The sequence below is a fragment of the Cyclopterus lumpus genome, chromosome 21 (genome assembly GCF_009769545.1).
Source record: "Cyclopterus lumpus isolate fCycLum1 chromosome 21, fCycLum1.pri, whole genome shotgun sequence".
NCBI classification, from domain to species: Eukaryota; Metazoa; Chordata; class Actinopteri; order Perciformes; family Cyclopteridae; genus Cyclopterus; species Cyclopterus lumpus.
The window spans coordinates 7,466,115-7,479,431 of NC_046986.1; the positions used below are offsets into that span (position 1 = coordinate 7,466,115).

General features: G+C 43.8%; 1 protein-coding gene across 1 annotated transcript; it reads right to left on the reverse strand.

Annotated features, from left to right (window-relative positions):
* Positions 1-1,575: 1,575 nt before the first annotated feature.
* sox1a (SRY-box transcription factor 1a) lies at positions 1,576-2,610 on the reverse strand. Its single transcript, XM_034561649.1, has one exon. It carries the CDS (start codon positions 2,608-2,610, stop codon positions 1,576-1,578), a length of 1,035 nt encoding a protein of 344 aa, XP_034417540.1.
* Positions 2,611-13,317: the final 10,707 nt, after the last annotated feature.

Consider the following 13,317-nt stretch of genomic DNA (forward strand, 5'->3'; position numbering starts at 1 on the left):
TACAATCCTTGGATCACTATATTCATTATTTCATTATTGTTTTTTTTAAAACTTTTTCTGCCCGAGTCTTATTATTTACTCAAGTGTTCAAAACAGAAGCAGTGAAATTACAAACTAAATTTCTCTCAGTGCATCAAAATACAATATATGAATGTTTTTGTTGTATTGTATTCAGATTCGTTTTTTTTTTAAAAAAGGCCTCACATGAACCCTTAAAAAGTAAATATCAAAACAAATGAGTTATATGGACTTTTGATGTGTTGTTGTATTTTTTTGAAGAACATTTCGTTATGTATATTATGATGTGATCTAATGAAAGTCTGACACAACCTTGCATTGCATTAGAACAATTAGAAATTTCGAATAAATTAAATACATTTCTGCTGCTTAAATTTGACATATCTCATAATCAATTACAGGAGTAAATTAGGTTTGTTAATAGCATAATTTAAGTATTACCTCTTATTGCCATTAATAAACGAGGACGTTTCATTAATAAAAACTAACAGGTGGTTCATCGTATGATGCATTCACGTAGTCAGATTTGTTTAGAAATTATAATACAATATGTAACTTGAATATATATTTTTGGCCTGGCACTAGGGCAACACTTTTTCATAATGAATACATTTCTCATTACTCATATTAACATCATCCTACCGAGATGAGGATGTTTCCTCGGAGGCCTGCAGACTGTAGCTTTTACGCACAATTACGGACAAACAATTAAGCTATTTAAAAGCTCGTGGGATCATGTGGTGTCACAATTTTAAACAGGTGGCTAATTTTTTTTCTCGAGAAGAGGCTGGATGATATTTGTGTGTCCTAAAACGTGAAAACAATCCTGTAAGAACATTGTGAAAAATAATCAATCTAAGACGGTTGTCTTAAGAATCAAAGCAACATCTGGTGAAATTTATTCAATTCTTCTTCATTGCAATATCAGGGCTTTTCACTTGCAGAAAAGCACTTAAATTACAACAGCAGTTGCCCGTCATCATTTGAAATATTAAAATTATTCACAATTTACAATAATTAGAGTGTTACAATAAAAAGAGATGGTTTAAGACACAGGCTTCTGCAAATGAACACAAATGTTTAAAGAATGTTATTTTCCCATATCTTTTAAAGCACTTTTCTTAAGATTATGACACGTTATCTCATTTTCAATAACTTACAAGAACCCCAAAAAAGTATGAGACAATTGAACCAAATATACCCCCCCCCCCCCCCCCCCCCCCCACCACCACCACCACCCATGTGAACCTGGCGTAACCCTCAACTAAGACTGTGAAATAATGGACAAAAAGATGGTAGCACAATCACCAATATCTCAGCATCATATTCGTTATATAATTCCACTGGTGGCTATTAAAAAAAAAAAAAAAAAAAAAAAAAAAAGAATTAAAAAAATTAAAAAAAAAGCCGAGATTAATTAGCTATTTCCCCCCTTCATTTACAATATCATAAACATTCTGTACAAAATGCAGGTAGTTTTCGGGACCGGGGTTATTTAGAAAAGAGGTAAATATTTGGTTATGTGTTCGTTTGCAGTTTTCAATTATTCTGTGAGTTCTAAATGTGTGTTAGAGGGACCGTCCCGTTCACTCCAGCCGTGGCGCTCTGGTAATGCTGCGGCAGGGCATGGAGTCTACTTTGCATTGACGGGTCCCCCGGCTCTCCGGTCGGTAAATACATGCTTATCATCTCTCTCAAGTCTCCGGGGCAAGGACCCCGTGAGTGTGTGCTGCTGACGGGAGGGCTTACACTCGGCTCCGACTTCACCAGCGACCCTAACGTCCCCATGGCAGCTGAGGAGGAGACGCCGGAGCCCTGGTGCTGTGTGTAGGTGATCCCGCCGTAGCCGGATGGAGAAGCGTTCATGTAGCTCTGAGAGTTCGAGATGGGGCTGTACTGCAGCGCTGTCATGTCGTAGCGGTGCATGGGCTGGGGGTTGTGTGAGTGATGGTGGTGTGAGTGGTGGTGGTGGTGCGCTCCGCTCCCCGGGTGCTGGCTGTAGGCGAGCTGCGCCTCCTGCATCATCGCCGCGGCCGCCGCGGCAGCAGCCACCTGCCCCGAGTACGCACCGTTCGCCCAGCCGTTCATGTGCGCGTAGCCGGAGCTGGCGGAGCCTCCGTGACCCCCGGGGCTCTCTAACCTCTGCCCGACCCCGGATGAACTCATCCCGACTCCTAAACCAACTCCACCGCCCCCACTGGGCCCAGAAAGCAGTCCACCGGCAAGGGAATATTTGTCCTTTTTCAGCAGCGTCTTGGTCTTCCTTCTTGGCCGGTACTTGTAATCCGGATGCTCCTTCATGTGCATGGCTCGCAACCGTTTTGCCTCGTCGATGAAAGGTCGCTTCTCAGCCTCGGACATCACCTTCCACTCGGCGCCCAGCCGTTTGCTGATCTCAGAGTTGTGCATTTTGGGGTTCTCCTGTGCCATCTTTCTCCGCTGCCCACGGGACCACACCATGAACGCGTTCATCGGTCTCTTCACCCGCTCCTGATTCGCTTTGGACCCGCTGTTCGGCCCCGTTTGCCCCGTGGTCGTGTTCGTTTGGGGGCCGGGGGAATGGAGGTCAGTTTCCATCATCATGCTATACATTCACCTGGTTTTTAACTTCGCCACCAACAGAGGAGAAAAAAAAGTCTATTTCAAGAGAGGCGCGCGCGAGAAGTTGACTGGGAATTTGATATTCTAACCCCAAAATGATTCAAATACGAGACAAAAAAATAATCCGAAAAGGGATATAAAATGTTCTCCAACCAGTATTTCACGCTGTCTTCGCCTGGGTTGGTTCACATCCACTGTGATAGAATGCGCATTTGAGCCACTTTCCCTGTCGGAGTTAAGAAGTTGGTTAAAGCGGCGGCCATGTGATGCGCACTGACAGCGGTTAAATGAGCCACAAGCGGCCAATGGGGCTCTAACAGCAGAGTGATTTGCATGGCGTTTGGTCAGGTGACTAGAGGACCATAGAGGAAGAACACACCGGAGGAGGAGGAGAAGGAGGAGGAGGAGAAGGAGGAGGAGGCAGCAAGGAGGGCCAATCCCACAAATAGAAGGCATTTCCAAACACGCATCAGCTAAACAAAAATAACTAAGATTTGTTAGCAGGGATGTTCGAGCACCATGAGTCAAACGTCTAAATATATTTGACAGAAGAGATGTATGTATTGGACATTGTTCAAACAGCCTCCAGTTCAGCGGATTTTAAATGCGCGTGCTTCAACAAAAGTTTGGATATAAATCACTTTTACTCTTCACTTATTTTTCTCTAATAGTGCTTGAGCTTCAGCACATGTCCTCTCATCTGTAAACAGTTATTCTCAAACATATCGTGCGCCCTAGAAGCCCACGCGCAACTCCACATTTGGGTGCACTGGAATTACAGTCCAATTCCAACTGCAGGCGACTTGATGCTTCAAAAGCCATTTTCTTTCAGACCACCTCTCTCCCTCTCTCCCTCCAGGTGTGTAATTAAGGTATGTAGTAATAGTAGGTGTCAGAGAGGGAAATTACACACACTCCATGCAGAGGATGCCGTGAAAAGAGGTTTGGTAAAACACCGTTGGTCTAAGAGGAGAAGCCCCCGAGCATGACGTGACGTTGCCGGGGGGTGGGGTGCAAAGCGTCGTTATCGCCGTCTGCTGGTGATGGCGCATGGTGGTTCCTCACGGAGCCTCTGGATGCAGCTGAAGAGGAGAAGAAAGGCCACAAGTAAACTGCTCTGCTGCCGTCATTTACACTGGACCTTCTTTTTTCTTTTTCTTTACGTGTCCGAAAACACTTTACGTCCCTTATTTAACACCCAGGAACCCGTTTGGAACCCTGTGAGAGGGAGAGCCGACGTATGTGCGCCTTCGAGCTCGCGCGCGCATATATAACTCAGATTTCACAGCTGACCTCCCCTGAAAAGCCCAATCAACCCCTAATTGAAAGGGAAAAACGAAATACAACTTCCCCGCGGCGAGACTAACGATTTAATCATTCTATCGTCCCTTTGCTGTTTTTATTTTAATTGGGGCTTAGCTTGATATGGCTCCGTGTTTATGGCCCGAGGGAGCGGCGTCACTCGGACCGATCCATGCGTCTTTGGTAATGGGGCGAACGGGATATCACAATGGTCAATACCCAGTGGTCGAGGCCGTGCAGGCTCAAGGCCCGAGGAAGATGGCAATACAATGACACCTGGGGAGCTGCGGGGCGGTGACGGCCTGTGAAGCTGTCACACCGGAAAACAAATAAACAAAACTCTAGTAAAGAAACGCAATGACGGCACACTGGCCTCTTTTATTAAAGAAAGGCACAAAATTAATACGAATATTATTGTCATGAAATGTATGCTGTTGAATTGACAAGCAAGGAGCAGTAATGTATTGATCAAACCAGATCATTCCAGGAATATAGCAAATCTAAAATGGATTTTGGCACATTTCAGAGCCGTATATGTTAATAACGGACTAAATTAATTCAAACAGCATCCACAATGGTATTGTTAAAGAAAGACGTGGTTGATAAAAATGTAATAAAGAACATTTTGTTACGATGAGATTAAAGTGTCCATCGAGGAAATTCTCATAATTATTATGATAATAATAATAATAATAATGATGTGTTTCTCTCATTGCGAAGAGGATTTAGGAATGTCGAGGATTAGTCTTTACAATGACACCGGGACACCGGTGGCCCCTGTTTACTCTCTCTGTCATCCCCCCATCAGTTACTCCTCTTTTAACAAACCTCTTTTCAAATCTCATCCTCCTTTGTGTGCGGCCACCGCGACAGGATGTGCGCACTGCGATGATGCTGTACGGCAGGGGCCAAGGGTCAAAGCAGTTATCACCCTTTGCCCCCTGCCCCCCTAAATGAATAAATAAATAAATAAATGTGAGACGGATTGGGAATACATACAGGTGGTGAAATGATACACAAAGTCCAGTGGATGTTCCACATTTCTCGTAACTCTACAAGTAAAAAAAAAAAAAAGAAGAAATGTATTAATTTCCCCCCTAAAACAGTTAACCTATAAACCCACACAACCATGTGTGACAGTGGACACGCCAGCGCGTGCGGGTTGATAGTTGTGATCACCTGCTGAGGAACATGGGGTTCACGTGCTTAAAGCAATATAAATAATTTGTTTTACAGCTCCTAATCCACACACTTTAATATCCAAACATTGTACAATCAGCCCCCCCCCTCCCCCCCACCCCCTCCACCCGCTTCCCGACAAGTAAAACAAACACAAACCCCGACATAACCATGTCACCTTTATAACATCGACATCCATCGAGCCGTCGTTAAAACAACGCACGGTTGAATACACGTGCACATTTTACTGCGTGCAAAGCAGGTTCAATCCAGCTAGACATGACCGCGCACTCCCGAACAGATCAGCAGCCGGTAAATGTCACCTCGCAAAAAATCACACTGAGACGGTCGGAGAGCAACTGGTAGGCATCACGAGGGAGAGCACCGCGCACTCTCGTGCAGCCGCGTGCGTCTCACTTGTCCCCAAATAAAAAACGGCAGCGAGACACGAAGGGAATTGAACCCAGCAGAGCCGAAATAACGGGTACCAATAAAAAACCCTTATTTCAGTATGCGCAATCACAGATTAGAAATCATTCCATTTCGCATAACCCCTCGTATTATGATTATTATTATTATTATTATTATTATTATTATTATTATTATTATATTTAGCATTTATTCCACTTTACGTTTTGACAAACAATAGATTTTACTCACAACAGATAGAGTTCAACTATGCATCTCCAGGATAAATACCCGGAATGCGTAACTGTCGTATGCAAACTTACGCATGTTCCCCTCGCTCCCTCTACTCCAGACCAAAGTGGGCAGATTTCTCCCTCCATACTCCTAAAGCCGTCCTAAACCCTCCAAAGCTTCATGTAAGACCGCTACTCCCACTACAATCTGGCCGCTCGAGTGCCAAGGCCATCCATGCCCCGGTGCCCAAACCCACCACTCAACACACACTGAGGGGCAGAGACAAGAAGAAATGACATTTATTATACACTCCAAAAAAGACAATTCCAAGTTATTGTTTCTCTCTGCGAAAGGGGGCTTGCTTCTAACACAATGAAGCGTCTTTTGTGTTGCACAGAACAATACAAAACAAGTATTCTAATAAATAGCCACTCTTTTTTTTTTTTTTTTTGGCTCTCCAGAATGAATGGGCTGGAGCGGCGGGGTTCTGAGAGGCAGCTGTGCCGCATTCGGGGAGGAGGGGCGAGGACTCGGGGAGGAGCCCCGCACCCCCTTTCCCATCCTCCTGGATACTGACTCCCATTACTGATCCTGGAGCAGAGTTGGATGCAAGGAGAGGGGGGTGGGGGGGGGGTAGGTATTGACTTTTTTAGTCCGTTTTTACTCGGGACATACACATGTGTCCAACAACGTGATCCTCAAATCCCTCAAATATCGCTTCATACTGTGAAGTCCACAGTGTTCATTTGGTTTATATGAACCTGCACAGCTTGCAAACATGTGGCTGTGACAGCTTCTAGGTGGGGGGAACACGCGCGCACACGCACACACAAACGCGCACAGACGACACAGCATGCGCTCATATACGGTTTATTATATACACTCCATTAAGAAATCTCCGATTTTAAATTGAGAATACATCTGGCATGAAGGGTCAGGATAAGTATTGTTATTGTTATTATTTATTGAGTTAAACTCAATAACCCGAAAGAGGTTAACCAACCCTTTCATATAGTTTGGTCCCAGGAGAAAGATCCCGTTAAAACAACTTCTACGTCCTGTCATCTGTACTCATTCACCAGGGATTACTAGGTCACTTGGCGAGATGCATCAAAATAGGAACCACACACAAACCATGCAAACAGGAGACTGACACAAAGTGGTAAAGCTAAGTAAAAAGGCCTTATTGAACAAATATTAAGAGGGGAAAAAAACAAGAAAGACAGCGAGAGTGGGAGAGTGAGTTCAGGTTCCGGCCTAAAACCGTTGAGAGTGAGCCAATAGGCTAAAAGCAGAGGTCTTATAGCTCAGTTCATATCTCTCTCTCCAACACAAATCTCCATATAACAGAACACTCAAAAAACAGCGAGCGGTAACAACGTAAACATCATGAACCGTTAAGGGATTGATATCTACAACGTGTATATCTCATTTGCTCTTAAACCGCGACTTAATAGGGATGATTCGATATTGAAAAAACCGTGAGCTGCACACTCACGAGAGGGGAACATTTAGCTTATACCAGAACATGAAAGCAGCATAAGAACTTACCATGTCAAATAAAATAAAAGGTAAAATGACAGTCAAAGATGTTAAAACATGAAATAAAAGAGATCCAGTGTTGAGCATATTTAGAGTTGGTAATGGATAAAACTATAGGCTAACACATCTTCTTGTTATTGGCATAAAGAAGTGTGTCCATATTAAGTTTTTACAGCAGGACACAAACACACAAACTGAAAGTGGGATTTTATTTTGACAAGAGAGGACCATGCCATTCAAATATGGGGCACTCTTGTCTACAAGCAATTTGTTCTTTTGTTGCTCCATGTTGCTCTATTTTCATCTTCTTCTCTCGGGTTGAATTGTAAGAGAAGATCATACAAGGGGCCTGATGGAGTGGTGAGTCAGAGACAGGATGACAAGTGAGAAAAAGAGTACGAAAAGAGAGAGAGAGAGAGAGAGAGAGAGAGAGAGAGAGACAGACCGGAGAGGCCAATGTCAATCCCGTGGCAAACAGCAGTGGATAATCATGGGCTTTAGAAAAACACTGTGTCCATAATGCTATTACCCAGGATTACCTACTCCAGCAGAGAAGGCGAGACTCTCTTCACAATGTGCCCCAGACCTTTCAGATAATCATCTTATCACAGATGACAAACCCAGAAGAAACATCCCATTATTCAAGAAGGGGGGGGGGTGGATAAAAAATAAAATCTACAGCATGTTTGGATGAAGACATATTGTAAGGCTGAATTATTCCAGTGGAAAAAATATCAGATTTTGAAATTAGCACGCCAGTCGCTTCCTCCCTCTATCCCTCTCTCTCTCTCTCTCTTTCTCTCTCTCTGTCACTCTCTCTCTCCCTTTCATTCTCTCACAGTCTCTTTCTCCTTTTCCCGCAGGGCAATTAGAGACAAGATTTTATGCACTGCTCAGCTTATCAATTAGCCATAACACCTTCCCCTCTGATTGGTCTGTAATGAACGTAATGGTTTTAACAGTCAGGAGTTGCAACTCTTAGAGGCACTGTGCTAATGGTGTCGCCACGGCGATGGAGTCACAGTAACAGCTCTGCAGGAAAAGCAGGGAGGGGAGGGGATGGTGGGGGGGGGGGGGGGGGGTAAGTCAGCTCTCCCTAACACATCTCTAATTAGAGCTCACAGTCAGTCATTACTCATGTAATAGGGTGTAACACTAATGGCTATCAGGCAAGCCCCCATAAACAACAGAGGGGGGTTCTTGTAAGGTGAGAGGAGCAGAACATTTATGGAGGAGGAAAAAAAAAAGAAGGAATCTGGAGATTATGGTGAGAAGACGAGGTGAAATGGAAAGTTGGGGGTGGGGAGTGATAATGGGAAAGAGCAGCAGAGTTTTTAAGTATAGTCAGACAAGGTCAAGGCCCATTAATGGAGAATCTCTCTTTGGTGATAACAAAATCCGCCACGTTGGACACAGGTACAAAGATTGACAAGACAAAAAAAAAAATGAAAGGGGGTAAGAGTAGCCCGGTGGTTAAGGAGAGGCAGAAGACGGAAAGAGAGCTAGAGTGGATGTGAGGGAGGAAGACCGTGAGGGAGGAAGACCGTGAGATGGACGCCTTAGTTAACCACTTTGGCCCTAAGACCTTGTTAGCAATGATGCACTCTGCAGCCCCATTTATCTGCCGAGGTGATGCATGTTTTTGCACTTTTCGGCACTAAATCGCAGCGGCTGTAGCACAACAGAGTGACAGAGGTCAAGATGAGTGGGTGGGGGGTGGGGGGGGGGGCATTCGGAGGTGCTAAATTGGAGCATGGCTGAGCCGGCAGCTCGTAGCTAATGGTGCTAAAAGAGCTAACGGTGCAAACAAAAGGCAACAGTGCTGGCAGAGCTTACAGGCCATGAGCTATAGCCAGTGGGGCACTGGCATGCACTATAAGGCTATATGTACTATATATTTACATATAGCAAAGATTTGTTTGAAGCTAATGTTCAGAATACCAGAACCTTTAGTACTCCGGTTTGGGAAGAGGCCAACAGTTTAAGTAGCGGTGTACACTTGTGCATTGGTTTGCACCCCAAATGGACCCTTTCTCAAACTGTGAATTTATTTGACCACTAAAAACCCAATTTGAGAGAACAATCTCACAACAAGGTCCATTTAGTAGCTTTTTGATCTGATCATGTGATCATGTGATCTGATCACCAGCAGATAGAGTTTGCTCAATTGCCATGAAATTGTAGATAGTATTTTTTTTCATAGCCCTTTTTAGAAGTCTCACCCCTTCTTGCCTTTTAAGACAACGAGGATCAGATTACAGGATGAGATGTCAGCTTTGGAGATAATTCTCATTTATAACCGTATTCAAAACAAGACGCAGTTTATTCTCCGAAGGTCTCGACCGAAGCAGAGTTTCTGACTCAACTTCACCAACTTCTAAAAAGGTGTTCAGAGAAGGGGGAAATTTAATAGTGAGTGTTTCAGCTTTTTTTCGCCTTCATCAGGGTCATTTTACATAAAACATTCAAATAAGGTGGGTTTGAAAGAAATTATTTAAAATGCATGTCTCACACACACAAAGACACACACGCACACACGCACGCACACACACACACAAACACACACATTGGTTGTCTTTTATATAATGGTCTCATAATGAAGTAGTTCTTTGTACTCCAAATATTGCTGGAGTTTTAACCCACGTATGTCATGATCAAAAACATCAGGTCTGTTTTGAGTGAGCTGGATTCAGCTGTGATTTGTCAGTTTGTGTGAAAAAATGCTTTTGAAAGGTGGCGTCAACAATCCCCGGAGCCCAAAAACGCGGCTTTCAAGAGCGGGTTTAGTGGCCACGACCTGGAATGTTCTGGACAGCTCCACATGGACGCAGGCTGTCAATTGTGAACTGTTATCTGCACGCGGGTAAAAAAGATATGTACACTGGGGCTAGATTAAAGGTACTGTATCAATACATCAACAGAGTGTAAACACCAGAGAGGCCAATTTCAAACAAATCATTTCACTTGACCTCTGAGTCTGGTGACATGTGGAAGGTAATTTAGGGCGAAGATCGCGACAAATTACAAATGAGGCAGATTTGCATGGGATTAAGATCACGGACGACCTCCCGGCAATTATTACAAATTAGTAGAGGTCCCCAGGTAATATTCGACCTGTGCGCGTATAGGGCACAAGTCCCCTCTTGTATATTTGTGCTGCTGATAAGAATTGTAAATAATCTGCCCGCGCAATTACCTGAGTGTAGCTACCGAATCTTAATTTACACTGTACATGTCAATAAAGGGCAAAGGTCGAATACAGTATACACAAAATGTGCCAGAACGTATGCATTCCTTCTCCCACGATATTCAAAGACAGATTTAGTTCCTATAGTCTGCTACGATTCCACCGAGGATACAGAGTTGAACCTTGGAGGAAGATGGTACGCTGTAAACTATTGTGTCGCTTTAGTAACCACAATGGGAGCAGCTTGGCCTTTGAGGGAGCTGCGAGACTTCAGGGGAGGGGGGGGGGGGGGTGGCTCTCTATTCCAAAACTCAACCTTGAAAGTGGGTTTGAGTATGTGTGTGTGTGTGTGTGTGTCTGAGACTTACAGGGGGGCTCCTCAGTTGCCTAACTATAGTCCCTCACCCAGAATTTGAAATAAGGTCATCGTCCCCGGGAGGCCCCAAGTCAAAGCGTCCCTTCTTCACCTGCCCTTTCGCTCGGCTCCTTCTCTTAATTTAACTCTTCACCCGTGTCCCGTTGATACCTTCTTTCCTTCCGCACCTTATCGCTTCCCTTCGTTTCTCCTTTTGTTTGTACTGTGTTATGACATATTCGTCTGGTTTGTTTGACAGATCAACACTTCGCAAAGAGAGCATGAAGAGCAAAGAAGGACCATCACAATGACTCAGCCCCTTCAGCGGTGCTTCTATTAAATATTGTCCATCACCTCAACAGTTGGAGCTTGTTTTTGTTTTTTGGCTTCGACAAAAAAAAAGAAAAAGGAAAAGCTTCCAGTAACGCTGTTGGTCCTTAAAGCTGTAATTTGATTGGAGAAATGCATTTTATGGATTAGCTAAACAATAAAAAAAAGAGAGAGAAATGGCATCATTAGAAGATAAGAAAGGTAATATGTGTGTTAAAACGTGTGTGTGTTTGTGTCCGTGTGCGTGCGTGTGTGTCTGGAGCAGCACAGATGCATATCCAATAGGACGCAGAGCGAGCGGGACAATAACACGCGATTCTTATGCTAATCAAGGAGGCCATTAATGTTTACATTCAAAATCAGGCCTCCCAAAGAAACAAATTCACTCCCCGCTAAACGGGGATAATTAGTTTCCTCTTAAACCCATATTCCATTAACTCAGGTGAATCCATCCGAGTTTCATCAAATTTCTGCTTCATTTTGCATGATAATGCAATTTAAAAGCAAATGACATATTCAGACTACTCAGGGAGGCACCTATGAGGAAATAATATATGTGTAAAAGGCTTTTTGTCCCATTTTACATGTATCTGTAAATATTTTAAAGTGTTTCCCGTAATTCAGCATGACTGATTTATGCAAAAAAAAAAAAAAAATTAAACTGTAAACAGCTTATTGGAGATTAGCGTATTAAATGCTCCCTGCTGTTTTTCTGCATACTTTGTATACATGACACCTTATATTACAAGATGACCATGACAATAAGGTTGGCAATATGTGAATTTCTTAATTTGAAGGGGCGTAAAAACTACAGAAAAAACCATCAGCAGTGAAATAACAAACAACCTTCAAGTTTCCGCGAAGCAACGCACTCGTGTTTCAGTGTTTTTTCTCTATTGGAAAAAGAGGAAAGGTGGATGTAAAGGTCTATTGATCCACACACTTGTATGCGCAGGCAACTGCACGCTCACATCAAGCTAAGCAATGGACATCTGGGCCTTTTTTACCCCAGCAATAGTTTAGCATTCAGAACTCAGAGCCCTCCAACTTCGCCGCACCAGAACACAAAAGCCCAAACAGGAAGACTTGGCTTGGGCAAGCCAGCTTTCCCATAGAGTATGTGTGTGTGTGTGTGAGAGTGAGAGTGAGTGCTAGTGTATCGTGTGCATGTGTGGCAAAGAGTGTAATTTCACTTTACAAAAACCTCAAAAATGACCAAAATGCACCTAATTTTCCGCCACTCGTATTTTACCCTTTATGCAATATCTATGTTTTCATATATTCCTTTATAACAGAGACATTTAATGTGCTGAAAACACTTTAGGTAGGCAGCTTCACATGTCTCTCTCTTCCCCAACACACACACACACACACACACACATACACACACACACACACACACACACACAGTGTAATGGATAGGAGCTGGCTGAGGGCGTCTGTCAGGGGCGACTGTTCTAATCAGAGCAGTGGGGAGAGAGATAAAGGAGAAAATAATGAGTGTGGCATCAGGCCTTTCATAGCGCAACAAAAGGCCACGGGATCAGATAGACAGACACAATGTGGAGAGGAGAGGAAGAGAGGGAGAGAGAAGAGAGAGGGAGGGATGGGAGGAGGCAGAGCGGGGGAGAGCGTGGGGAGAGAGAGAGAGAGAGAGAGAGAGAAAGAAGGATGGAATGGGTTTGCTAATAAGCCTTCTTGCACTGTAAGTGATGTCGGCAACAGTAGGCGACATTGTGAAATGCAAGCTTATGTCTGGCTTCAGTCGAAGGATGCCATCGAGTGGGGAGGATGGAAGTTTCTATGACAACATCAATCATTCTAGCACTGCCTAGTCCTTCAGAAACGGACTATGTACATGCATTTTCACACAAAACACGTCCTTCCATTTTCTGTCTCCAAATACCGAGTCGGCCCCCGTGCCCCCTTTCTTCCTGCTGATTACCGCATGCTTCATTTACTGTGTGATAATTTCCAGTCATCCTTTGATTATTAATGCTTAATTTACCCAGATTACACTCCCTTTTGATTATTAATGCCTAATTTAGCCGGATGACTCCAATCATTAGATGGTGGCCCAAACTGAAAGCAAACCTCGGTGGTCTTCCAATGTACCGATACAGACTCCTCGACAGATAATGATACTGTTCAGAGGAGTGAG

Coding starts and splice junctions, on each gene's coding strand:
- sox1a (XM_034561649.1), bottom strand. CDS start 2,610: ATGTATAGCATGATGATGGAAACTGACCTCCATTCCCCCGGCCCCCAA.